This window comes from Echinops telfairi, unplaced genomic scaffold (assembly GCF_000313985.2).
Source record: "Echinops telfairi isolate 266 unplaced genomic scaffold, ASM31398v2 ScPeMD7_2573;HRSCAF=3158, whole genome shotgun sequence".
NCBI lineage: Eukaryota > Metazoa > Chordata > Mammalia > Afrosoricida > Tenrecidae > Echinops > Echinops telfairi.
The window spans coordinates 14,073,270-14,101,204 of record NW_022106471.1 but is presented as its reverse complement, the minus strand read 5'-3'; the positions used below and the strand labels follow the sequence as shown (position 1 = coordinate 14,101,204).

The 27,935-nt window shown below is 43.1% G+C and overlaps 1 protein-coding gene across 1 annotated transcript in view; it reads left to right on the top strand.

Moving 5' to 3' along the window:
• Positions 1 to 27,935, top strand: part of VRK2 (VRK serine/threonine kinase 2) — a 90,316-nt gene that overhangs the window by 47,092 nt on the left and 15,289 nt on the right. The window contains exons 7-9 of the mRNA XM_045294208.1: positions 8,112 to 8,244; positions 19,691 to 19,811; positions 22,191 to 22,249. Of these exons, the coding sequence (XP_045150143.1) occupies positions 8,112 to 8,244; positions 19,691 to 19,811; positions 22,191 to 22,249 (313 nt within the window). The remainder of the gene's footprint in view (positions 1 to 8,111; positions 8,245 to 19,690; positions 19,812 to 22,190; positions 22,250 to 27,935) is intronic.

Here is a 27,935-nt window from a genome sequence, read left to right as displayed (position 1 = left end):
TCACTCCGCTGGCTCGTGGGTTTGAACCTCTGATGTATCTGGTCGGCACCTAGCACTTAACCACTGTACCACTAGGGCTGCATCCAAACCAAGCTCACTGCCATGGAGTCAGTGCCGACCCCTAGCGACGCCCCAGAGAGTTTCCCAGACGGTAACTGTTCACTGGTGTAGAAAGCCTTCAGATACGGGGTGAAAAACTGAGGAGCGAGGTTGATGCCTGCTTCTTCAGGTGATCCCCATGGCTGTTTCCTCAATGAATATTAAGTATAAGGCAAACGAATGGATACATTTATAGATTTGAAAGATGACTAGGTAGGTTCGAGATCTAGGAAAAACAACGGCAACAAAATTCCCAAATGAAGAATAAGAGCTCATAACATCCATCAGAAAATAAAAAACTGCAAACTTTTTATAATTTACTGAAACAAAGTCAAATTGTATCTTGGCAAAGTTATCACCATACTTATTCAGGTAGACATCAATGACTTGCAAGCATGCCGACACCATTTTTTAGTTGCATTACCCACTGTTGCATCCACATGTGGTCATTGCACATGTGTCCATCTGTGGCATTTTATTATTGGCAAGCAAGAAAGGAGACACAAGCAGACAAGATCCTGCCGCAGAAAAGGATATAGAGCACAGGTGTCTATCAGCGTATCCTACCACATATGAAACTGTACGTAGACCTTTGCAGATAGGAATAATTCTCACCAACACTAGCTTGCCCAGCTACGCGGCAGTCTCACTGGGGGGCATACTGATTTCTTTCAGGAAATGAAGCTTTTCACGTCACAGTCTTTTGTTGAAGGACTAGGAAAGATGGAGGCAGTTCTGCCTCACAGTGATGCTCGGTAGGGGTTCTGAGGCTGTAAGTCTTTATAGGACTGACCTTGCAGTTCACAGTCCATTGCTTAACCGACAGTGTCACCATGGCTTCTTTCAGTCTCTGACCATCAAAGTTAAAGGGACACATTTCTCCTTAGACTAGAAGATTGTAATTAATATAATTGTGTAAAATAGTCTCAATTTTGATAAGGTATTATATGATACACCAGGGAAAACTTAATTGTATCTACTCAATTTTGGTGAGATGGGAGTGGGGAGGGAACACTAGAATGGATTGTAATTGCATTAGCCATCTTGGGGCCGATTTAACCATGGGGAAGGGGGAATGCTCTAAAGTTGATGTGGGGGTGATTATACAATCCTCCGTGTTATGATTAAATGATTGAACCGTTGAATTATATGATGTGTAAACTACTTGCCAACAGGACTGTTGGAAAAAAAACTTTAGTTTTTACAAAGTAAATTTTCATAGTGGAGATAAAGTAGTGAACTTTTGGCTTACAGTCCACAGCCCGGTGGGCAGTGACATTGATTTATGTTGACACCAGCATCTCTCTTGGCCTGCTCTCTCTTGACCAGCATCTCTCTTGGCCTGCTCTCTCTTGTTCTCCAGCTGACGTGCTCCACTCTCCTACATCAACCTCTAACCCAACCGAAAAACCAACTGGCTGCCATGAGGTCGGTTTTAACTCATGGCAACCCTGTAGGACAGGGTAGAACTACCCCTGTGGGTTTAACTCTTTACTGGAGTAGAAAGCCTCATCTTTCTCCTGTAGAACACCTGGTGGTTTTAAACTGTGCCATCAGAGCTCCGAACCTCTAACGAGGTACTGAAAAATCCTTCCCTTTGAGCCAGACTCACCACTTCATACCCGGCTTCTAATTGCTAGAGGATCGGGAAGACTGCTGATTTGTTTCCAACTACAATCTGCCAACTATGACCGGATCATTCTGGCCTGCATCAAGTGACTGTTCTGAAGCTAGTTGGAATAGGGTGTTAGCAGACAATCAACCATTTTGCTGAGTACAAAGTAAATAACATCCTTTTCTTTCTAAGTCTCTTATTTCTCATGTTCTCTTCTCTATTCATGGAATCATCACTTACCAGTCACACCATTTTCCAGTATCCCTTTGGCTCTCTCTCAGCCTTCTTATTCCAATATGTTATGTCCCCTTGTCCGTCCCCGTCTTCTGTTCAGCAGCTCCCATGTCCATCCTCCCATGGCCTCTTGCCTGAACTGTTGTTATGATCTTTTGTTCCAACGGTGCTTCCATTTCCTCCCTCAGATGTTGCCGGCACTAATGAAACTTCTTACCCCCAAAACCTTCGATGACTTTCATTTGCTTACAAAAACCATGTCCCACTGTCTTAACCTGATTTTCCAATCTGATACTAACCTGCTGTTATAGGCTTGGGTTGTTTTCCCAAAACCCTGTTCCCTCCCAGCAGCACTACCCGGTGTCCTGTGTCTCTTCATGTGTGGTTTCTGTGCCCTCCTTTCCAGGGGTGGAAATCAAGTGCTAACTCAACTCTTTCTGTGAGCCCGCCAGTTAAAAATCAACCGCCCTCGCCCTCCGAGTCCATAGGCTAGCATGCTTCTGGCAGAGCACGTGAACCAGGAGGCCTGTGCATGTGCTTTGGGCATCTCCCCTTTCTCTGTGTGGTTCATACAGGGAAAAAAAACAAACAAGTCAGCTTTTTGGATAAATGGATTTAGATTCCAATCCTGGCTCTGCTAGTTATTGCAGGCTTAACAAAACACCTAACTTATTCCCTCCTCTACTTTCTCCTCCTTAAACTGTACTAAAAATAACTTCCTTACCTGGGGAATAAGGATTAAATGCAGGCAGCCCCCCTGGGTTACCAATGTCAAACTTAAAGGACAAGGCCTACTTGCCCTTTAATTCAATGTAAATTTACCCTCACCCTGAAATGATTGAACCAATCCCTACTGGCAACAAATTCTCATTGCAATCACCTTCACTTATTGCCTGTATAACTTTTAAATCATTGAAAAGGTGGCCAGCCTCTCCTTGCAGCAGAACCAAATCAGAGCCACTGGCATTGAGCCAGTTCCAGCTCAAAAAAACCCTGGAGAGCAGCGGTTCTCAACCTGTGGGTTGTGACCCCTCTGGAGGTCGAACAACCCTTTTACAGAGTCACCTGATTCATAACAGTAGCAAAATGACAGTGATGACGTAGCAATGAAAATAATTTTATGGTTGGGGGTCATCACCACATGAGGAATTGTATTAAAGGGTTGCAGCATGAGGAAGGTTGAGAACCACTGCTGTAGAGGGTTTCCAAGGCTGTTAAACTTTATGGGAACAGATAGCCTCATCATTCTCCTAAGTAGCAGCTGGTGGATTTGAACTGCTGGCCTTCCGGTTAGCAGCTTAATGGTTACCCATAAGAACCTTACAAACCTGTCCCAACTGACCTACAGTACACATTCAACTTCAAGACACACTTAGGAATAGTTTCCGTTTATCGTGCAATTGACTACTTATGATTTGATTTCTGTAAAGTATTTACTTCTCCCACCTACCATATATTCAACAAATATACAAACCTTTGGTTTTGTACTTTTTCTTAATTCTAAGAGTCCCAATACATTTATCATATCATGCTCAGCATTCAGGTACCTATTTAAATTAATTTAATTCAATTTACGCAATTTTTGCCATCCAGGCAAAACAGTAAAATTTTATTTTAATGCACTGTTCAGATGGCCCTGGCATGACTTTGTCACAGATACAAACATGTGTATACTTCATCCCTAGGAGTTTATCACCCTCGAACGTGGGGCTACGACAGAAATACAAACTGAATAACCTCATATGCAAACCTATATGGACACAAATAAAAGGCCAATAAGTTGCCGTATGGTTGAAAGGACCAACATACCAGAGTGGACTTCCGGTGTGGGAGAAGACTCTGGCTCCAGGTGTTCCAGTGGGAAGTGGAGAAGCGCACTTGGTGGGTCCCCTGGCGGGGCAAAGATTACAAGATAAGAGCTCTCCCCAGGAAAGTCACTGTGGAGCCCTGTTGCTGTGTGTGTCTGACAGTGATGCTGTCACCCATCCTTTTGGAGATATGAAGTCATGGGAAAGCCTACGGGAACCCAGAGGTGAAGTGTAGAAATTGGGAACCTGGCATGTATGGGTGCAAATCTGTCTAGGAAACATAAGAAGTTTGCTTCTTTAAGCAGATCTGCTGAGTGTAAGAAATTTGTTTTTCATGGTCATCCAAGGGCTAATTTGCTTTTCATCTTTTTAAGGACTTTAAATCAGGCTATGATTTACTGACAACTGGTATCCAGTTAAGGAGCACTGGTGGCACTGGGGCTCAGCCATTGAGTTGCTAGCCTCAAAATGAGTGGTTCAAACCCAACAATTGTTCCCCAGGAGAAAGATGAGGCTGTCTGCTCCCATAGCCCTTGATAGAGTCGCCATGAGTGGAATCAGCTCAATCGCAGTGGGTCGGGTTTGGTCAGGTTTTCGGGGAGGTAGACCCTGAACAAGAATGAGAGGCAAAGATTTTTATCAGGGGAAGGTGCATAATAAGTACGGAAGTTAAAAGGGATCATTTTCAGAGTTGGGTGCTAATCTGTGAAAGGCACTGGGGCAGGAAGCGGGATTGAGTAGGATGACAGTCTCTGGGAATCTGCAGAGAGCACAGAGCCAGCCTTGCCTGGCACAGGAGGAAGATAAGATCAAAACGATGCTGTTGGGTGCCTACTCCAATATGATGTATGACCACCCGACAGGTAGCATCTTCCAGGGGAAATAGACTCTCATTACAGTTATGGGGTTAGGACTTCACATACCTTTTGGGGGACACACATTGATCTGCACCAGACAGAAATGACCAGATAGAATCACTGTCTCAATTAGTCCTTGGGCAGAGTTGCCTGGCAAAGTGTAGCGTCTTGGGTCACATGTTCTGGTGGATTCCCAGTGTTACTGGGAGGAGGCTCAGAATTTCAAGCCTCTCCACTCTGGTTCGTGTTCCGCTCCAAGAAAGATTTAAGGTGAGGGAGAAAATTCAGATAAGAGTCAGAGAAAAGGTTTGAACAGAAAGGGTGAGTTTATTGAGGGGATACTTTGCAAAAGAAGGGCAGAGGGTCCTTAACTAGTCTAAAAGGCTTAGCAAAATTTAGAACCGAAGCTTCTGTTCTTCTAATGGCAGACCTCCCACCATAGGCTGGATTTCTGGTGGGTCTTCTGCTATTGGCTGGTCCTTTGTAATGTCCCTCCTCTTCTCAGGTCACTCCAGACCTGTGTCCTTGTCTCAGACCCCAAATCCAAGAATTTCTTCAGTCATTGTGTGTGTGTGTATGTGAATATCTTTCCTTTCTCCACCCACCCATCACTATCTCTAGTCCCTTCCTTGATAAAGTAATGTGTCTTAGCTGACCTTCATGAAAGCATTAGGTCAAATTAATTTATTGCGGGGTAGGGGAGTGAGGGATATTCTAAGCCTTTTAGTATCTGGAACAGTGAGCGTGTGTTGAGTAACTTGCATTATTTCTAAGTCACGTTATTTGGGTATGTCACAGCTTCCCTGCCTGTGTCACACACCTGAGAAAAGTAAGACTGAACTGAGTCTGAGGTGGAACAGGAAGAGGCGGTGTAGTACAAGAAAGACTGGGATCAGGGGCCCAGGCCCAAAGTGAAAGGAAACCAATGGGCTGCCCCTGACGGTGTGTGCAGAAAAGAGATGGGTGTACCTTCAGAAAAGTTGCATGAACAAAAAGTCATTTTAAATGCATTAGGATACTAGTTGCTTAAATTATTCCTACAGCAAACAACTGTCCCTATTAGAGCTTATTCTATATTTTGAGATTTTATGATGAGCTTGTCTAAAACCAAGCACATTAGACATATTTATACTTTAAAAAGTAAAAATATTTCCTTTATTTTTCAATTTCAGAGGGAAAATAAGACCATGAAAAGAAATGAACTGAGACCAAGTATTATTCTAGATTAGAGGTTGGCAAGCTTTTTCTGTAAATGCCCAGATAGTAAGTATTTGAGGCATTTGAGTTCTGTGGGCTGCATAAGGATTTCTCTTGCATATTTGTTACTTTTTAAAAGACTTCTATAAAAATGGGAAAGCCATTCTTCGCTCAAGGGCAAAATAACCAAACCAAAACCAGGCCCTAAACTATTGCCTTTGCTATCCACTGAGCTCTGCTTAAACTTTTGTTTTATGTAAAATTTCAGAAGTGGACAGAACCCCAAATTCTACCTTGTATTTTTAAAAGAGAATTATGTCCGACTGGGCTAGGTTTGAATCCTTTTCCTATACTGAACTGCATCCGTGACTTGGGCAAGGTCTTTTAAAACAAATTGCCTGCTTAGCTTCCCCGTAGGTGACATGAGACCCAGGCCGCCTCTGGCTGGGGGCTTGCCTAGGCTGAATGAGATGATCTGGGAGGCTCTCTTTGCCCAGTTCACTGTCACACGGTGGCCCTCAGCCCATCTTCAGCCCTTTGCCGTCTTCTCTATCTCGATGGGCATTTCCACCCCTTTTTGAGTTCTCGCAGAACCTCAGGCTTTCTGTCACTACGGAGTTACTATAATAGGTACTCTCATGGTGACTTATTCGGAACCAACCTGATTGGTTCAGATGATTGCCTTTGTTTCCTTTCACAGTCAATCTCTACCTCCAGAGGCAGCCACGCTGAGATTTATTCCATATATGGTTTTTTTTTTGAGTCTTTTGTATTCAATTTATTTTTTTATAATTGGGGGCATAGCGAATATATCTATATATGGTGTCTTGCTTTTTCTTAGTTAACATTATAACAATTTTCCACATCATTAGAATCTCTTTGCAAATATGATTTTTACTTTTAGTTATAAGGTCATCTTCAGGGCAGTGAGTGAGTGACCAGTACAATTGTTGGACCACAGGTTTTTCATTTTTTCACTATTCTATCACAAAGGATTTATAAAAATCTTTGTATATTAAAAAAAAATCTTCCCTGTATTTCAAATAATTTTCTTTTTTATTATTAAATAATCATTTCATTAGGGGCTCCATATATGTTTTGAAGAGATATTTATATACCTTCAAATTTATATTTTAAAAACATATTAATAGATGCTAATGCTAAATCTGTAATGAGAACTTCAGGGAAGTTTTCCTGTGTCCCATGTAAGTGATAAGGATATAGATATTTTCAACCATATGCCAAATGAAAACAGCCACACAAACAATTTCTGATTTGTTCAAATTATTGGCTTAATTTCCTTTTATGGCGAATCTTTGCCTCTAGAGGCAGGCACTCTGAGATACCTTGTAAGCACGAAGCAAAGTCGTGAAACATTGCCAGAATCCCCACATTTGAGAGACATTCATGTGAAACAGCACTTCCTCATAGTTACAACTGCTTTCTTTCGGGGAGTGGGACTGGGGAAGAGGCATAGCGATGTATTTTTTTTGTTAGGGGAGGGGGGATTAAGATTTTCTGACTACATGCCCAAACAAGTTTCTAAGCAGAGCAGGTCTCCAGTTCATGTTCATGGTCTCTGCAAAATGACCCCTCCCCCCATTCTCTCTCTCTTGCTCTCTCCAAAAGTGATCAGAGAAAAATCCACTTGAATCGCCTTCTGGATGTTAACAATCTGTATTCTATTTGGAGACCCTGCTTGCTTATACAAAGATAACCGTGAGGATATGGACTAGTGTGGAAGGCCAGAAGTCCGCACTGATGGTCCACTCTTAAATAAAGACAGCACAAGGGTGTCTTTTTGTTTTCTTAAAGACTCATTGTTTTGACTGTCTCCTCGCTGTTTTTATTTTCTGCTAACGGAAACTCCTCTAACACCGGGCTTACGTTCCCGCATGTTTGCACTCCTCTTACCTCCCTGCCTGAGAGCATTTCCTGTCCCTGGGAGGAGCTGCAAGGAAAGACAGAGTGACATGGAAAGACAGCCTCCTCCAAAGCTGTAGGAATATAAGTAAAAAGCCATATTGTGATTGATGGTGTCTGGGTGCCCACCTGGAGGGAACAGGACTTAAGAGCAAAATAAAAAGGCTGAAGATGGAAGTCACCCCAGGAACAAGCTCTTCCTGTGTCGCAGGAAGGGTGTGAGCCCCCAGTTGGATATGCTTTGTCCTGAGGTACCAGTGGGTTTAATAAAATGGAGATGGGGGCTGTCCATAACCTAACATTTCTTAAGACTTTGTCATGAAGGGCATCTTTTCAGAGGACGAAAGCATGATCTGCGTGCCCGTTCTTGTCTTCCAGGTTTATCTGGCAGATTACGGACTTTCCTACAGATACTGCCCCAACGGGAACCACAAACAGTATCGGGAAAATCCTAGGAATGGCCATAGTGGGACGGTGGAGTTCACCAGCTTGGATGCCCACAAGGGAGTAGGTGGGTTTCTTTTTCCTCATTTTTATTTCCGCGGAATGACAGACGAGAGGAGTCAGACTGCTTGAAGTGGCCTTTGGAGACAGTGAGGATTTTTATCCAAAGCAGCGAATTCCCATCCGGCCACTGGTCCTTCCTTCTCCCTGTGGAGGGAGATGCAGGCTGTGAGAAGGGAGAAGGAAGCAGAATGGTGCAGTGCTAGCAAAACCGCTGTTTGTTCTCTCTGGCCATAGTGCGTGTACCAGATGTGGTGAAGGCTCCCATGGGAAGCCCTGTGCTGTGCATTCTCACCGTGCCCCTCTTGGGGCATGGGAAGATACCATCTCTCAACAATAAGAAGATCTTTTCTGAAACCATAAAGTGTTAACTGGTGGAAATCTCTCCTAGTCGCCTTTCATATATCTTACTTATTTAAACTCACTTTGATGGTATTGGAAACACATTTGCAGGTAAATTACATACATAGTCCTTTTATTGGATATTGATTATACTGCCTTGCATTCCAAGGCAGACTTAATTCAACAATTCCCTAATTAGTTAAAGTCATAACCTATGTCTTGTATTCATTTACCATTAATTAAACCTTCGCTGTTTATTACACTGCAGTCCAAATCCAATAGCCGACCCAGAGAGCCGTGGAAAAGGGAGGAGGTAGGAGGAGGTCAATATTGGAAATATATGGTGCAGAGTCCCACCGACGGTTGCTCTGTTCACAATCAATACGGTCAATGCAACTGTACTTTCTTAGTTGCTCTGTCAGCAAGACAAAAAGTCAATTCTAATGTTATGCTAGTAAAGAGAGAAAAAAAAACAAAACAACGGTGATTATTGAAAAACTTCAGCTTTCAAAACTATATTCTTTGTAAACTTTGTTTATGAAACTAGTTTTACATGTGGTAGACCAAAGGAAGGATTGTGAAGCCGCTTTGAAAAGACTACATTTTCACTCACAGGCAATTCGACATGGCACTTGTTAATGGCTGCTGCACTGTTGTTACCTACACTCATACTTTCTAACAAGTTTTGGCGCCAACAACTGTATATGGTTGCCTTTTTCTATTAAAAGGACCATTGGCCATGTAATGTAGAGGGTCTTGATCATGTTCCAGATCAGTTAAAGCCCCCACTGGTTTAAGGGGGAGTTCTGGGGGTGCAGTGGCACACACTTGCCAGCAAACCCCAAAGCGGCCTGCTCCCCAGCAGCTGCTCTGCGGGAGAGAGGTGTGGCGGTCCGCTCCCCTCAAGATTGGCAGCCTGGGAAACAAAGAACTGGACAGCAGTGAGTGCTTTGCTGGGTCTGTCAGGAAGAGTGACAGGCTGAATTCTCTCAGGTAGAAACTAGCGTTCATACCCTTGATTCATGTGAGAGAAATTACTACACTTCCCCCGTACCTTTAATTCAGTTAGAAAAAAGAAAATTGGTAATATTATATAATTCTGAAATTTAGTAAGATCAAATTTACTATTTACATCGTTAATAAATTTTATCAATGAGCATTTAAAAGTAGAAATAGGATATTCCATTTATTAAATTAAAAATAGAATTCTTAAATACTCATTGATAGTGTTTGGGGTTTTTTGCTTTCAGTTTGTTCTTCGTGTCTCAGTGAATTTAATTCTTCACCTTTGCCAGATTTATTTGTACAGTGCAGTTTTCAGGAAGATGAGTGCTTTTTGACAGTGGTATAAAAGGAAATACATCACAGAGATGCTTAAGGTTTAGGTTGGTTGCATTAATAACAAAACTCATTTATTGTTAGACCAGTTAATTCCACTCGATAGCTCTAACGCTGGCTGACCCGGTGTGTTAGACAGGGTTCTCTAGAGAGATAAAATCAAATTCTTGATAATATAATATATTTATTTATAAAGGTAATTAATATATAACAAAAAATGAAATGATAAATCATAAAGATAATTAGATATATAATGAGAAATGAAATGTTAAATCATATACAGATAAATATACAATCTTAAATCATATACACATAAATATACAATCATATACAGATAAATACACAAGAAATAAACATTTAAATTAGAAGCACTATAAACGGCTTAGTGCAACTCACGTCCGTGAGAGAAAGTTGAGAGACTAGCAGTCCTTCCAGTCTCTATCTGATGCCAGATCTTCCTGTATTTGTAGAGAGCTAGGTTATGTCAGCACAGCAGCCAATCACAAGGCAGGTCACCAATTGCCAGTTCCCAGCTCCAGAGAAGTCTTAAAGGGACCTCAACTTACAGCAACACAGTCCACAGGCTAGGCGTCCCACAGGCTCTGTAGCCTTTAAATTAAAGCACAGAACAAGCAAGGCAGCCGCACACTGGTCCGATGATCACAGAGCGAGAGACAAGAAAGGCAAGGCTCACCAAGCCATCCATCTCTCCGCCCCTCAGTCAATCCCACCTGCGTTTATCAGCCAGGCTGGCACAATAAACTGTCTCACCCGGTATGCATTTTGCTATTAAAATAGCCAAACAACAAGACAGTGGATCATGGTGGGGCGGGGTGGAGGTGGAGGTGTTACCGAATGACCTCTTCTGGGACTGGACACTGGCAGTCCAGACGTCCTCTTCCATTACTCTCCGTGGAGAGCTTTTCTTTTCTCGGGGCTGTCATTCGGAAAGAGTGGCGCAAACCTCCACTTGGTAGTTTATTTAATTTCCTACCCTTGTAAGTGAGGGGGCTTCTAAAAGTTCATGAGCAGAAATCCCTTCATCTTTGGATTCCATTTGTCCATGATTTTTTTGAAGCTCCCTAGTAATAATGCATGTCAGTAAGCTGGGTGGCTTTCATCAAGCCAAGCCAAGGGGAGAAAACAGAATTGAGATTCCTTATGGAAAGATGATTCGAGAACTGTCCAAGAAAGCCTACAGTAAGAGCTTTTGAAATTTGCTGAACAATTGTATGATGGAGTGAATATTAATTTTTTTTTTTTAGTTTGCACATCAGATTCCTATAAAACAACATATTCCTTTAAAGCATTTAAAATAAGCAGAGCACCAAACTTCTAGGAATATATATACACACATACGTATATATATATATATACACATTCACATTTCGCAAATATGAGAGCACGTGAAAAAAGTGTTCCCTGTAGATTTCAGTTCACATGTGCACAGACATGGTCCCAACAAAATGTGTTTACATATTTTACACATGCCTCTTCAGTCGGTGGGTAGCTGCAGACAGTCTCTCTCAGTCATATGCTCATCTCAGTCTCAGTCGGCTGCCTTCAGAAAGGGATACTTTGGTGCAATGCGGGGGCTGGGGGACAACCAACAAATGAATTTGAGGTCAGGGCTGAGATAGAAATTTACACAAAATTCAAGCGGACACCCTTCCAGATCACGGAAGCTTATCCACAAATCGGTGAGAGTGAAACACCAGTGTTAGGTAGATCGGTGCTTTAAAGGAGGCCAGGCAAACCTCATACCTGAGCCAAGAGTGGGAAGACCGTTGGTCTCTGTGAATGAAGCAATGCCGAAGACCAGCCACCGGTCAGAGAAAACTGGGTGTTCTTGCGGCAGCCCTCAAGCCGAGATCCCACGGAGCTTGGCATTCTCAATTTCTGGCGAGTTCTTGGACCCAAAAAGCTCAGTGCCACAGGTGCCCAAAATGTTGTGCGTAAATCAGCTGGCTTCTCAGTCTTTTGAGCACTACTGAGCTGATGAAGGTGAATTCGAGGAACAAAGAGTGCTGGGGGGTGTTGTAGATGTGCCAGCATGTTCCAGAGTGCAAGGTCCAATCCCACCAGTAGCTTCCAAGAGGACCTCCCGTACCAGTTACATTCCGTGAGTGTACAGCTCAGAAGATGATGGCAGTTGCTCTGGGGATTAAAACGGCTGGTTTGGGTCGATTTCCTTGAAGGACTCAGGACAACAGCAGGGCCTCTTGAAGAAGCCTCAGACAAGCTGAAAATGGGATTGGTGAGTAAAAGGCCATGGAGTTGTGCAGAGCACCATTTCCCTCCCTGCTCCGAGGGTAGCAGGGCTGTTGTAGGAGAGTTTCCTGTGGAAACCTTACTCCAGCCACCCTGCAGCCCTAATCTTGGCCCCTCAGACTTATCTTCGTTCCCAAACTCAAAGAATAAAAGAACCTAATTTGGGTCGCTCAATGATGCCAAAACCGAATTCTTTCGCAGAATTCTTTGGGCAAAGATTGTTGTTGGCGATTGGGCCAACAGCAGCCCAAAGTGACCCTGGACACAGACAGCCCTGCCCCGTCCTCACAATTGTTCTGTGCTGAGCCCATCAGTGCAGCCACCGTGTCCATCTCATCAGAGGCCTCCTCTTTTTCTTGGCCCTTCCACTGTACCAAACACGATGCCCTTCTCCAGGGATTGGCGTCTCCTGACAACATGTGCAAAGCGTGTGAGACGAAGGAGGACTCTGGCCTACCTTCTTCCAACACATCAGTCTTAGCAATCCATCATCCATTCTTCTTTGGTCTTCCGTATTCAATGTCCAACATTCACATGCTTATGAAGCGATGGAGAAAACCATGCTTGGCCACACGCATCTTTGTCTCCAGAGTAATATCCTTGCTCTTCAGCACTCTAAGGAGGTCTCGTGCAGATCTACCTAATGCAATCTGTCTCTTGACTGCTGGGCACTGAGTGTGGCTCCCAGACAAAACCCTTGACAACTTTAACCTTTCTCCATTTATCCTGATGCTCCGGTGGGTCCAGCTGTGAGGATTTGGGGCTTCCTTTCATGGAGTCGTGATGCACACCGAGGCTGCAGTCTTTGATCTTCCTCAGCCAGTGCTGCAAGTCTGCCTCACTTGCAGCAAGCAAGGTTGCGTCAGCTGCATCTAGCAGACTATTAATTAGCCTTCCTCCCATCCTGATCCCACACTCTTCTTCATACGATCCAGGTTCTCTGACAACTTTCTCAGCATCCAGATGAACAAGTATGGTGAAAGGGCGCAACGCCGATGCACACCTCTCATGATTCCTGGTCAGTCGAGGGTTGGAGGGATGGAAACACCACCTTCAGAAGTCAATTCTTCTGAAGGATATGTTGAGAAGAAAAACAAAACGGCTTCACTTCTTGACGCTTGTGTTTAATAAAAGTTTCTGTGATTTTGCTGCAATACTTTTTGACTTACTCTTATGCACATAGATGCTGAAAATTTAATAAGCTGTCTTAGTCTGGTGTGTAAAACAGAGCTTCTGATGGTCTCAACTGTTGGAACACTACTCTTCATTCCTACTATTTCTCATTTAATTTCCCGAGTAGAACATTTCAGGATTTTGTTAGAGGTGAAATAATCATTTAGCCATATCTAGAAGCCTAAATAAACAAGGCCATAAATCCTGTAGATAAATGTAGAAGGTCAGACTCATAAATATTCATGTGTGTACCTTCAGGAGAGTCATTATGTAGTTTAATTTCAGGAAAAAAAATCTCTTCTATACCAGTCCAGGTAGGAAATCAAATAAATATTGGGAACGATAAGGCAACATAAAGTATCTGGAGCAAAAAAGAAAGTTATCGCCGGGAAGCAGGTTGTTGGAGAATTTTCTCAGTGTCAAGTGTTACCCTGTGTGGTCTGGTCTGGTCAACGGAAGCACTCACACTTCCCTGTGAACCTGACTGCTGCGTGAGGACCTGCTCACAGTGAGGTTTCCGCTACTTTCTCTTATGGCTTTTCAGAAGCTGGCCCCGATCTCTCTTTCCTTTGGGTCAATTGGATTTTTGTAAGGAAGAGCTGGTATAAGGTGCAGATCACGGTTTTCACGGAAGCCGCTCCTCGTTCAAAATTCTGGGAGCGTGAGGGATGTGAAGAGGGAGAGGAAAGGAAAGAAAACCATTTTGTTTACCAGCGTGTTTTGTTGCAAGACAAAAAATTTTTTTTAAAGATACGTATAGATATTATAAGCTCACAGAACCCAGAAGCATGTATAGATGGATTGAGGAATGGATGACTAGATAGATGGATAATTTTTATTGGAACTATCAAACATCTATATCTGTATGTTTTTAATAAAAATTGCAGGTAACCTTCCAAACTCAATTCTCTTGTGTGACCTAAAGGTATTTTTCTAAGTGACTGAAGTGCTTTATTTAGTGTGAAATTAGAGTAATATGTGTTAGGCTTGGCTCTTCTATTATTAATTTTATATTCATCATAAAAACTAACACATATAAACATTGACACATGCTGGACTTGTAGGCTGATAATTAAAGAGAATTATATCTGTGTCAAATAATACTATTTTAAAATTTGTTACATTCTTAGTAATGTTAAAAAGCAATATCTGGATCAATGTGTGGTATGGATTTTTGCAGATTTTTCTACTCACTGAGGCATGCAGTCAATACCTAATTTCTCTGGAGAGATACTGCATTTAACATATTGAGCGTTTTTAAATACTCGAGACCTGTGCATCGAGTGTATAATACCTGTTTTAATTTGACATCATCGATGACCATAAAATATGATATCTAAATTACTTTTCAAGCATCCATTTGTTTATGTAATACATTCAGCATGGAGCAAAGGAATATATTACACACTCTTAAAATCTTGCCAGTTGCTACCCAATATGAAATCCAAGTTATCTGTTACTTCTTGCACGGTTTCCCTTCCCTCGACTCAAACACTCAACTGATGTGAAGTAAAATGAAAATATGGAGGGGCTTCAAAATGTTCTTGAAAAAATATTCCATTATCTTTAAATTCCATTTTCACAAAAACATTTTGAAGCTCCCTGGTGTATGGTTAGAGAAACCAACAACTTATACGCTCTGTTGGATCTGTTAGTAGTCAGGGAGACATACGGCGCGTTTCTGCTTGGAGGTAACTTTGGCTGCAGACAGTTCTCGGTGAGCCTTGAGAGACCCAGTCACGGAGGCCCTGCTCGTTCTGGGTGCCATCCGCTCAGTCGTACGGGGAATTTTTAAATCGATGCTGGCTCCGTCATCAGCGGCTTGTTTGAGTTAAGGATGCATGGCGGCCAAGATGCAAGATAGATTTGCCCTGTTGAATAATAACATTCCCGAAGCCTCAGAGAGTAGCATTTCATAAAACTACTAGTCTTTAGAATTTTTAAAATACTGAAAACCCTGGGCGAGGCCCGAGCTTAGTCTTTTATTTGAAAGGTGTCACCAGCTGTCCTGCTTGCCTGAGGCTCCTCGCTGCGAGGGCTGGAGGCGGCCGTGGGCATCGGCAAGATCCCCAGCACTGGGCACGTCTGATTTGGCAAAGCACCGAATTGAATATGTTACTAGTGGGAAACAAACACACAGAAAAAAGCAAGAAGAAGCTTGAAATTTGTTCTGCTTTTACTCACTCTTCCTTTCATTAGGTGAGTGTCCTGCTGACATGTTTTGTGCTTTCTGGTTGTTGTTGCTGAGCACACAGAGTATTTTGGGCCTTGGGATTCTGTCTATCTGAGGCAAAATTTTCCACTTCACTATATTATTTGCCTGCCAAACTCCCCATCGTAGTATTTCTCTGTGTGTATGTGTGCGTATGTGTCTGCATGCGTGTATTTTCTATAATGTCACACTGTATAAGAAATGAACAAGCAAAAACACACTTACTGTAAATATTCAAACCCTTTTGGGGTTTAACGCTTACCTTCTTCCTCCCCTCCGTTTTCCCTGTTCATGACATTGGCCGAACTTGAAACAAGTACTTTGTCTGTTTGTCTTGATAGAGTGGACTGGTTTCAAGCCAACACCCTTTTCCTAAGTACGAAGTCACTGAGAAGACATCATTTCATGGAAGAACGTGGGGGTGGTTTGTTGCCATCGAGTGTGTTTGCTCATTCCGCACGCAGGGCAGGGCTCTGATCTGCTTGCTCACCACCGTGCCCGCCCGTGCGTGTGTGACGGTACAATGTTGGCTTTAGATGCTTCCCTACCTGTGGATGTTGCCATGTGCCTGAATAGTGTTAAATCATGCCAAAGGCAAAGCAGTTACCAAATTGGGAATGAGGCACTTGGGTTTCAATGCTGAACTCTGCCAGTGCTTTGCTCTGTGATGTTGAACCAGTGTTCGCCCCTCTCTGAGGGCCTTCTTGTTGGGGAACAGGGACAGTAGTACGTTCTCTGAGTGCTGCGTTGATGACGTGAGGCAATATGAAAGCACAGTAGCAGGCCCACAAGTCATAGCCGTTGTTTTTATTTTACACGAACATTCCAGTGTCAGCTGTTCTTGGAAACCTGCCTTATAATGAAATAGAATCCAAACCCCTACCTGTGTGTGTTTTATTATTATTATTATTATCATTAGAGTTCTTCTCGGCTGTACTTTATACATTTTGAAATGTTGACTATTTGAGAACGCCACGGGCTTGCAAGAAAAGAGAGACATTTATGTTGCTTCACATTTGTAAGCTATATAAAAATTAGATGCCAAATAATATTTGAAATCTAACTGGAAAGAGTTTAGAAGGAAAATCCTGTTAATTACTAGATCTTGTTACATTTCTCAGCAATAGCACCTTGACTAGAGATTTTTAAGAAGAAATCCAAACGGAAACATACTTTTAACGATTATATTAATTACCTAATGCCACCAAAGAAGTTTATGTATTAAAATATACAAATATTTTACCTTGAGGGGAAATGAAATTATATATCACAGTGTATTTTCTACCCAACTGAGTGAAAATGCATCATATATATATATATATATATATATATATATATATATATATATATATATATCCTGCTAGCATTGAATTTCCGAGTTAGAAACCCAACAGTTAGTGGCAGCCCGAGCTCTGGATCTCGAGTCTTTAAAGGTCCCAATCCATGGCTCTTTCTTTGGAACGCCCCACTTGGCATGTGTTCTAAGGAAGCTGGAAAACGGTATCATCAAAGAGGCAACTTTAAAAGGAAAAAATATCTTTTTTATAGCAGATCTCAACCGTCCTTTTCAACTACGATTGATTATTTGTGTTTATGATATACACATATTCTATTGTCATGCAGCATTTTATTTTAAATTAATTGTGAGGTGTTAAAATTACTCTTCTGTGTGTAGTAGTTAAAAAGAATACATAATCATTGGTATCGTCTGAGATGTTAACCCCACTAAAATAAATAAAAGAGCCTGGTGGCACAGTGGGTTAAGCATCAGATTGCTAACTCCACGTCAGCTGTTCAGACTCACCGGCTGTGCCAAGGAGCTGTTCGCTCCCGTGCAAATTTACAGTCCCCCGTGCAAAAACACAGTCCGACTCCGCCCTAGGAGTCAGATTCGACTTGAGACCAGCGAGTGGGTTTAAAACAAACCGGACTCTTAAAAGTGCTTCTCTGGGAAGTAATTACAGTGAGGTGTTTGTACTCAGAAACCTTCTTAATTTTGGGGGTCTTTTGTGAAGAAAAAGTATGTCTATGGGAGGTTCTTTTTGAAATTACTGTTGTTTCTATAGAATTTACCAGGGGTGGGGGGGGCACAACGTTTATTTACCTAATCATAGTTATTAATGCAGGAAAAGAAATAAATATAAGATTTAAAATGTGATTGTGTATTTTAATCAGGTAAGACAAAATTATAATAGTGAAGTACAGTTAACTCTCCAAGGATGGTTTTAAATGAAGACCAATGTATGGAGGCTTGTCTTCAGAAATTTAAATGATGTGTCCCTACGTGCGGCTTCCCATCAATTAAATCCTCAGTAGAGGGGTGGAGGGAAGTGGCTGGGAAGGTTCACCCCATTCTCGCTTTGATGGGTCTTTCTCAAAAGGGCTGTTGTGTGTGTGACCTGCCATCCAACTGGGTGTCTGGATACCGTTTTCGAGAATCAGAGGAGGTGAATTTTAAAAATTGTTTTCAGAGGTGGTTTCTGAGCACTGGCATCGTGGACACGAGCGCATCTGTGCGAAGGGAGCCGCTCCATTATGGACGGGAGATTGATCACGGAAGAAATCGCCGCCGAAAAGCGTGGCAGAGATGGTGTTTTTATTTTAATATGAGAGCCAAGTCTTGCATTAGGACATTGTTGAAGCTTGTGCAGAAAGTAAATGGCACCCTTGGGACTCTAGCATTCTGCTAGATTGAAGGGCCTTTAATAATCCAATACTCTAATAGCAGTTAAGATGGAGTATGCATAAGAGCTAATCTTGTCTTCTGCTTTTATAACAACTTACGTATTGTAACAGAAGAAAGTAGTTCTGTTGTGCTGGCAGCCTTGCTGTTAGATGACTTTTAAAATTAAAAAAAATCAGTTTACAGAGTGACTTTTCAGAATATTAATGAAATAGGTATTTAATAGTATTTAATGAAATAGGACACCTGTTTACAACAGGTTTAATAGCCATGCATTGTCATTGTCCTTAGGAGATTATATATATCTACCCAGATGAACATTCAAGGAATAGGGGAACAGTGTAAATTCTAGCCTATTTTCTCGTTATTTAGAATGGGTATGAAAACGATGAGTGTGTTTCCTGGGTATTGGTTAGTGTTTTGACCGTAATTTCATGGATTAGGAGTACCAGTTCTTTTTGGCTTGAGTTTTCACTGTCAACCTTTTGAAATGAGGCACTGTAAAAAATACATAAGATCATAATGAAATCATTCTACTGTTATTTACTAGTTTGATACAACTGGTATTTACAATTTACTATCTTTTTTGTTTGTTTTTAATAAATGACTGTCTTAAATTGCAAAAGCTCCTGCTTGCCTGTCTTCAAAATTTGACTACCTCTCCACTCTGCTCACCTCCCACGTATGGGCCTTCACACCCGCAGCCCAGATTGCTGCACGTTTTTATTTTTTGTTCTGGATTCAAGGTGAGAGTTTTAGCTTGGCATGACTGACATTTAAAAATTAGACCCGTAAAGCTGTCGGCCGTGTAGCCAGCACAGCCAGCGAGCGTGTTCTGTCCTGCGGTCCGTGTAAGCCGAGCCTCTGAAGCAGCCCGGCGTGCGCACTGCACGCTAGGTGGCAGCTTTGTCATGCTCTTCCAACTTGGAAGGCTGCTCGAGCCGGGAGACCAGGAGAGGCCATCACTGTTTAATCTGCACGCCAAGGGTCTCGGCATGACCAATGCGGACCCCGTGCACTTCCTGGAACATATGTTAGCAATTGAGTTGCAGACATTTACTTCTTTGTTTGACTGCGCAGCTCTTTGAGACAGTGGTGGTGCCGGGTTAAGGGTTGTCTGGATCATGTCAGAGGCCGTGGGGATCAAGTTCATGTGACAGGCCAGACGAGGGAAGGATGAAGTCGGAGGAGGTGAGGAAACTGACCCTTACTTTCAACAGGCAACAAGTCACTGCCTGTCTGTGGACTGGGGCCAAACGCCTGGGCGTTTTAAGTTGTGCGCCAGCTGAACAAACAAAGCTCTCTGCCCATTTGGCTATTCTCATATTTTATCAACGTAGTTCATGCAACGTTTCCTCAGTTTCTCAAAGAAAACAAAACAAAAAAACCCTCCCCTATCCCTCATCTTTTAACTCTTGATGCTTATTCCTGTAGCCCTGTCCAGACGAAGTGACCTTGAGATCCTTGGCTACTGCATGCTGCGGTGGTTATGTGGGAAGCTGCCCTGGGAGCGGGACCTGAGGGACCCTGCCGCCGTCCAGACTGCGAAAACAAAGTACGAACTTGCAAGTACTCCATCATTTACTGAAACACGTCTGAGGGAGCGCATGCCCCTGAGAAGCCTGCCACTCCTTCAGCATGAAAGCCCAAGCAAATCCCTTTCAAAAATACTGTCAGGAGCCCCAAACAGGTAGCAGACATAAAATGCATTAAAATAACGCCTCTAAAACCACATGTACACGAGTTCTAATGCAAACATGTAAAGTGCAAGGCATATCACCTTACACAGGGTGCTTTCCAAAGCTTAGAGTCCAGGTGATAGTATTTTCAAATTAGCCTTGTTCAAGTACACAGAGGCAGTCTGAGCCTGTGGTCATTGATGTTAACTCTACAAAGCCACAGTGCACGGGTAGGACTCCCGTGTCCCCAGTGAGCATCTCGTACCTCTTCCTTCATCCTCCATCTTAGAAGGAGTACGTTTGGCTCTTGAAGGGAAAAAAAAAACTAGCAAAACTCACCTTTCAGCCCCAGAAAACATTTTTAATATTCCACATTCAATTCTTAGCACCTAGAATCTGTGCACTGGAAAATCAGGTCAGACGGAGAATAGGGAGAGAACTCTGCTGTCTGTGATCAGGCCTGAGAAAAACTCAGTCGCATGTTACACACAAGAGGTAGGTTTGCATTATGCACCCAGACCTGTTCAGCAGTAGCTATCCACAGATGCAATATCACAACCGGAAAAGGGCCAGTCACAACAGATGTGTACAAAGAGGGCATTGGATCTGTAGCAATTAATCTCCAAATTCAGTGTGGTGTCTGTTCTCGACAGAGAGAAAGGCTGACCTGCATTTCAGAATAATACAGATTTCATTTGTGAATCCTGACATACTTGTAATCTTTTTCCACCTGGAAGCTTGATCATTCTAGTCCCTTACCCAAAACTAACACATTTCTATAAGTCAATATTAGAACTATCTACGGTAACCAGTTTTTTACTGCAGGACTGACGTGCCCTTAGTATCCTTCATGTAACAGAGGGTTATCAGATGGTGGGTCATTCTAATGCCCAGTAATGAGCATATATAAACATCCTTGGTATTTAATTTTCCAATTCGGCTTACCTAATTTGACTGATACATTTTATTTTTAAAACTACCATTTTAATTCTAATAATCATGTGTTTTTCTTTGAATATGCCCTATACCAATGTGATTTGTTTTTGTCTTCTACCTTCCTACCCCACCTACCATCTAGAAAGAAATACTTTCTTTGTAAATACCTATAATAAATATATCTACTTAAGTATATTTGGACACATAAAAGTATGTCTTATAATAAAATATATTTCTAATAAATTCCATTTATATTTGGGGACTGATATGCTAATATGTTTATTTTGATTTGATTTAGCAATGTAGATCTATAGATGAGTAAACCTAATATCACACGATGAAGCTTATAATTCAGATAAACCATATATAGTTTTTAATTCTTATAGAATCTATGATCATAATTTATTCAGTTGTTATAGAAATCATAATGTCAGATTTACCCACAAGGTCATAGTTATCTATTCAGTCATCATTTTAGACTACCCTGCATCTTCCTCAGAAAGGGTGACGTTAGAGCGATGCATTTATTACTGCATTTCTCCCTGAGCTTAAGGCTCCATTACTCATATTGGTTGTTTGTATCTTTGTGACCGGAAGCAAATTAAGAGAGTTGTCCCTGTTACACCTAAAGCACCGGAAAGTGTTAGATCGGAGTTTGTTCTTTGTTTGTGCTTTGTTTTTGTCTTTGGGATATTTCTTGTTTGCCTGATTAATTATAAGGTAGCACAAAACATGGACCAATGGTGAGTAGCACACATAGATAATTAAATGATAGGTCCCTTTCAAGTGGTATAGTACCTGAGGGAAAAATACTGTTAAAATCCAGGTAATGTTTTTCTCCTATAAATTTTGATTGTTTTTAAGAAAATGAGCATGACTGTCTGCATGTGTACATGCACAAACTGTGAGCCCAGCTGCTAACCCAAAAGGTCAGCAGTTCAAACCCAGCAGGCTCTCTGGGAGAAGGCTGTGGCTGTGTGCTTCCCCGACATCGTGGAGACCCTGCGAGCAGGGCCTCGCTGGCCCGTCGGGTTGCCAGGAGCCAGGCTCCACCTGGGAGCGGCCGCTTTGGTTCGGGGCCTCAGGTTCACATCGAGTAGTTTCCGCCTGGCTGGTAGACAGTTGGTCCACGGACATCGAGGGCTCTTGATCCTCCTTACCTGTGCGACCGCCCACCCATCGCAGGTGTGGGGAACAGGTCACTGGAAGCTGATTCAGGGGGCCCACCATGGAGGACCTGAATGTCAGGTTCTGATCAAAGAAGTGGCCCGCGGGTGGAAGCCAATCCGACGTGTGTGACTGGGTCTGTTTTGTTCCAGTTTGCTGGATGAGCTGCCCGAGTCAGTGTTCACGTGGGCTCCTGCCGGGAGCAGCTGCCGTAAGTCGAACGATCGCGTGTCCCGCTGCATGACTTACACGTCCCCGCATGCATCACTCTTGTTTGTCAACGCTCACGCGTAGCGGTTACACGTCGGGCTGCTAGCCGGAAAGTGAACGGTTCAAAACCATGAGCCGCTCAGGGAGCGAAGGCGAGGCGTTTGACTCCATGAGGACTCAGGTCTCGGAAACCCACAGGGGCGGTTGCAGTCTGCCCTACAGGGTTGCTGAGTCGGAACCCACTCACAGCAGTGAGACCGTGTCCCTGCACCAGGCTAGAGGAAGCGCCTTCAGAGTGGCAGAGAGGTGGCTAGGGACGCATGAAGGCTGGTGGCAGTCTTTTTTTAACAGATAGACCAAAAGGTGCTTCTACAAGTGTATGGAAATGTGACATGAAAAGAGAATGGAATATTCCCACAAACATTTTGAAGCCCCCTATTTTAAGAGTCATGCATGCATAAGTTGAAGAATTGACCATAACTGGCATTTTCAAAGTTGGGGCTTTCGGTATTTGTTCCTCTGTAATTGAAGAGATTTGAAAAAGAAAAATCATTAAACAATGGATTGTTGCTTACACACACACACACACACACACAAACACATATATATTTAAAACAGGGATTGTCATTGGCATGTGACCTTGGGATTTGGAGTTACATTTCACTCTTTTTTATCCTTTTAAGTTAGTATAGACCTTTTTTTAGAATTCTTTAATTGACAGTTATTACCAGTATAAAATAGTAAGTCAATTCAAAATTACCCAAGTTCCTGTCATTTGTATATTCATACATGGCATACTGTTCAGCGCTGATTTGAAATTGAGTTAGATTGTCTTAGGAACACGAGCCAGCTCCTGCTGTCAGACCTGCTTTCCTCGCAGACAGATCATCCATCGTGTTCTATAGTTCTCTTGGGCAATCACAGGGTGAGCCTTTAGCCGGCTGCTGAACGAGAGGATCTGTCCTGACCCTCGAGCTGCGGCCATGTCACCGCACAGTGCGCATGTGAGAGTTGAAAAGAAGTCCAAGCCATCCCTGACTTATCTTTGCAGCCCCACCTTGAATAGAGACCATCATTGTCATTATCGTAGGGAATGTATCTTTTCCACCTCCCAAGTCCGTGGTTCATCCCAGTGTCAACCTTGCCTCCCGCTTTCTCTTCTGACGGAAGGAGAACAAATCAGGTATACTGCGCTCATCTGGAGGGAGGGGTTGGCAAATGAAAGTTTTATTTTTGTTTTTGTTGACTTGCCCTGAATAACTTGATCAAAAGGCCAGTATTCCTTTTGGGTGAACATTCCTATTGGCATGTTCAATATACCTTACAATGTACCTCTTACTCAAGGGGATCATGAGAAAGAGGGGTGGGAAATGCTGTGCTTGGCCTTGTACATCTCTGTGTCTCTCTCTCCTGGCCCTCCTGCATATAAAAGGAAGTTTTCAGGTTAGGAAAGAAAGCCCCCAGCTTGCACACCCTCCGCCAGTGCTGGGGACCAGCCGGTGCCTATCCTTCGACACTTGCTTTGCTTGCGATAAGTGAGGAAGACTGGCGGGAACAAGGAATCTGGGTGCACCTTCATTCTTTTTCAGTTCGAGCCATTTGGTTAAGCGTGATTTTTATTTTATAAAAATGCACATTTTTCTTTCTAAAGCATAAACAAAGGTGCTTCAAACAGTTGGATATTGACGCTTTCATAATAAGTGACGGTCTCCTTGATTAGGAACGTGTGAGTTTCAAACGTTTCTGTTTCTCTAAATGCTAGTGATCGTAGTCCATACTGCACTGTCTTATGAAGCAGGTGGCTCAGGAATACCATCATTTTATAGACTCAAAGCATCTTGTTTTATCGCTCTGGAAGTGCAGTCGTAAATTAAAAAATGTACTTAATTCAATAAACCTAGCATGAAAGGCCAACATTTAAACCAGTGATACATTACAATAGCCTAAGCTCCAGGTTTATAATAATAAATTTAGAGCGGAGCAAGTTCTTTTCTTCTTCTTCCTCCCCCACCCCACTGGTACTTGGTGTTTACCACCCCCAGACCCCAAACGACTTTGCGGCACAGCTGCAGTCAGCTGGGGGAGTGCCAGGAGTCTCCCGCTGGCTGGTAAGGGTGGTTTGGGAGAAGCGTCCCCAACGTAGTTGGCTCCCATCTCCATTCGTGCAGTTTCGGTTAGTGGAACTGTCACAAGTACCCAACCTCACGGGCCCAAAGAACAAGAAGATAGCATCGGCATGCACATAAAGGATCTTTGTTGCTGTTGGATGCTGCTTCTGAGGGCTCTAGAAACATCACTTGTGAAAGTGGTGCAGCAGCGGGGCAAGCGAAGAGCAGTCTGGTAGACTGGCTGTGGGTAACAGAATCCCATGTCGCTCATGAATTAGAAAGTAAAGAAAAAACAAAACAAAATAAATTAACTATGTAATTGAAGTGCTCTCACACCCCACATAAAGCCAAGCGTGCGCATTTTGTCACCCGAACCAAAAGCGCTGCCATCCAGTCGATTCTGACTCAGCACTTCTATAGGATAGAGTTAGGACCCGTCCCATGGGTGTCCAGAACTGTCACTCTTTAAAAAAAAATAAAATAAAATAATCGTAATGGTTTTTTTAGGAAAAGAAATTGATTGCGGTTTGGGTGGACATTAACAGTGCAAATTAACTTTCCATCCAACAAGTTCTACACATCTGTGTGGGGACATTACTGCCACCCTCCCAACTAAACAGCACTCTGAACACTTCCTTCGTGGGGTGTGTATTTTCATGTGCATTTCTCTTTGGCCCCTTTCTGCTTTCTGGCTCAGTTTTGGGGCAAATGCTCATATGATCATCCTGAGGTCCACGTTCCCCAGGGGCGTAATGTTCCCTTCGGAGGCTCCCAGTGTGAAGAAAAGCTGAAGCCCAGGGAGGCTGCATCTCCAGGCGCTCAGTCAGAGGCTTCCCCCACACAGTCTCAGCTTCTCACCAGTCTCAATCGGATCAGCAAGTCTGGTCCTGGCAGGCTTATGGATTTTGCCCTGCGTTTTCCTCCCCCCCTGACCGAGACTTTGCACTGTACTCTCAATCCGAGTGGCTGGAGGGCAGCTGAGCGCCCGTTGGTTCTGCTGCAAAGTCACAGAGGCCGAGGCTGCTGTGTCCATTGGTCCTTTTGGTTCCTCGAGTCTTTTCTCTTTCTTTAGCTCTCCTTGGCTTTAACAAGAAGAGACCAAGAATTGTATCTTAGATGGCTGCTTGCCACATCCCACTCGTGATTCCCCACAGCGTAGAGCATTGTCTTTGCAGACTCTCCTGCCCCGTTGATCTTGGTGTCTCTTGAAGTGAAAGTCCAACCCTGCACATGTTCATGGAAGCAGACTTTCCTACCACTCATCCCTGCTGGAACCACTTTTGCTTCACATTTTCAGAAAAGAGCTCAGGACCACGCACGTAGAACGACGTCTCTCAGTAGGAGAAGGAGATGGTTGCTGTTCTTTTTAAGAATCTTCACGATGGGGTGAAAACCAGTTCATTTGCCTTTTGTATTTATCATTTGCTTGAATCCCAATTTTTGATTGGGCATCTACCCGAAATTGCTTTTTCTAATAAATTAGGTTCCATCAGGTTTGTTCTGACGTGTGGCAGCGTCATGTCCAACGGGATAGAATGCTGCTAGTCCTGTGCTCTCCTCACTGCAGGTTTCTCGGTCCTCTTTCTGCGGATACTCCATTGTCCCAAGCACATCATTCTCCAGAGATGGGTCCTCCGGATGACATGCCAAAAGCACATGAGCTGAAATCTTGCCAGCCTCATATCTCAGGAACATTCTGGCTGTACATCTTCTCACATGGATCCGTTCATTCTTCTGGCAGGCTAGAGTCTGATGAATATTCTTTGCCAATAATTTAACTCAGTGTGCCAGTTATTCTTTTTTATTTTTCCTTATTTGTTGTCTAGCTTTTGCGTGCGTATTAGGTGATTGAAAATACCATGGGTGGGGGTTGGTAGCACCATAGTCCTCAGAGTGACATCCTGACATGCTAACACTTGAAATAGACCTTTGCAATAGATTTGTATGTCACTTGATTTCCCAAGTGCTACGGGAAATCCAGGGGATATTTACTGTGCATTCAAATAAAACAAGATCCGTGACAACGTCAAACTTCTCTCCATTTCTACTGATCCTGCTTATTGTTCCAGTTGTGAGGATTGGGGGTTTCTTAGCATCGACTTGAAATCCATACTGAAGGCCACAGTGTTTGACCTTCATCAGGAAGGGCTTCGAGTTCTCTTAACTTTCATGAAGCAAGGTTGTGTCCCCTGCATATCACAGGTTGTTAATGAGTCTTATTCCAATTCTAACTTACATAGTCTGGCTTCTTAGAGTGTGCGCTTCATATACAGATAAAATGAATAAGCTGAAAGGATGGAACACAAATGCATGCCTTCCCGGATCTTAAGCCACGCAGTACTTTCTTATTCTGCTTCAACTACTGCTTTTTGGTCTATGTACAGGTTCCACAGGACACAGTTAAATGCTCTGGAACTCCTATTCTTTGAACTGTTACCTACAGTTTGTTCGATCCACACAAATGCCTTTTCATAGTCTGCAAGTGAAACAAGCAGAAGCATCTTTCTGTTCGTCTGGACTCTCAGGCAAGAGCCAGCTGGAACTCGACAGTGGGATCCCTTGTTCTCCACTCTCCTCTGAATGGGCTTGCATTTCTTGGAGCGCTCTCTCTATATGCCATTCTTGGAATTATCTTCAGCAAAATTTTGCATGATATTAATGATATGTTTGATTATCTCCTCATTCTTTTGGAGCATCTTTCTTGATCCATGTGCATGAACAGGCAGTTTTCAGATATCTGTCTGCCAGATTTCCTGGTGTAGACAGCGCGCGCCTCCAGCATGCTGTCCATGTGAGGAATCATTGCAATTGGCTTTCGGTAATTCTTGGAGCCTTGTGTTTTTGCCATTGCCTTCAATGCAGCTTAGACTTGTTCCTTCAGTGTTATCCGTTCTTGAACGCACGCTCCCTCCTGAACTTCACTTATTCTGAATGGTACATGCCTTCTGTGTATTCTCTCCATCATCTTTTGATGCTTTCTGCATGGTCATGTACACACATATACAAACATACATACATACGTATGTATATGTGTATTTGTACTTTATATATTGCTCATAGAATCTTTCAATATTGCAACTTGAAGCTTGCTTCTCCCCCCTCTTCCCCCCCCCAAGGTTCTTTTCACTTGAGACATAGCAAGCGTGTCCTTCCCTTTGGGCTTTCTAACCCCAGGTCTTTGTGTCGTTCATCACAATGGAACTACTGACATCCAAGTGCAGCCGTATGTTCATTATGGAGCCCTGGTGGTGTAGTGGTTACTTGTTGGGCTGCAATCTGCATGGTCAGCCGTTCAAAACCACCAGCAGCTCTGAGGGAGAAAGACTGGGCTTTCTACTCCCGTAAACAGTTGCAGTCTCAGAAACTCACAGGGGTCCCTGTTAGTCAGCATTGACTGGCTGACCGCCAGATGTTTGAAGCAGTGACCTTACAAGGCAGCCACTTCTACCCTCTGCTCTGTGGTGGGGAATCCCCGCCCGGAGTGCACAGGGCTTCACTGTGGCCTCCTGTGTGGAGCCCCCGCAGGCTGGCACTCTGAGTCCAGTCATGGCTCCTAAAGTAACGTCGGGGTAACTATTA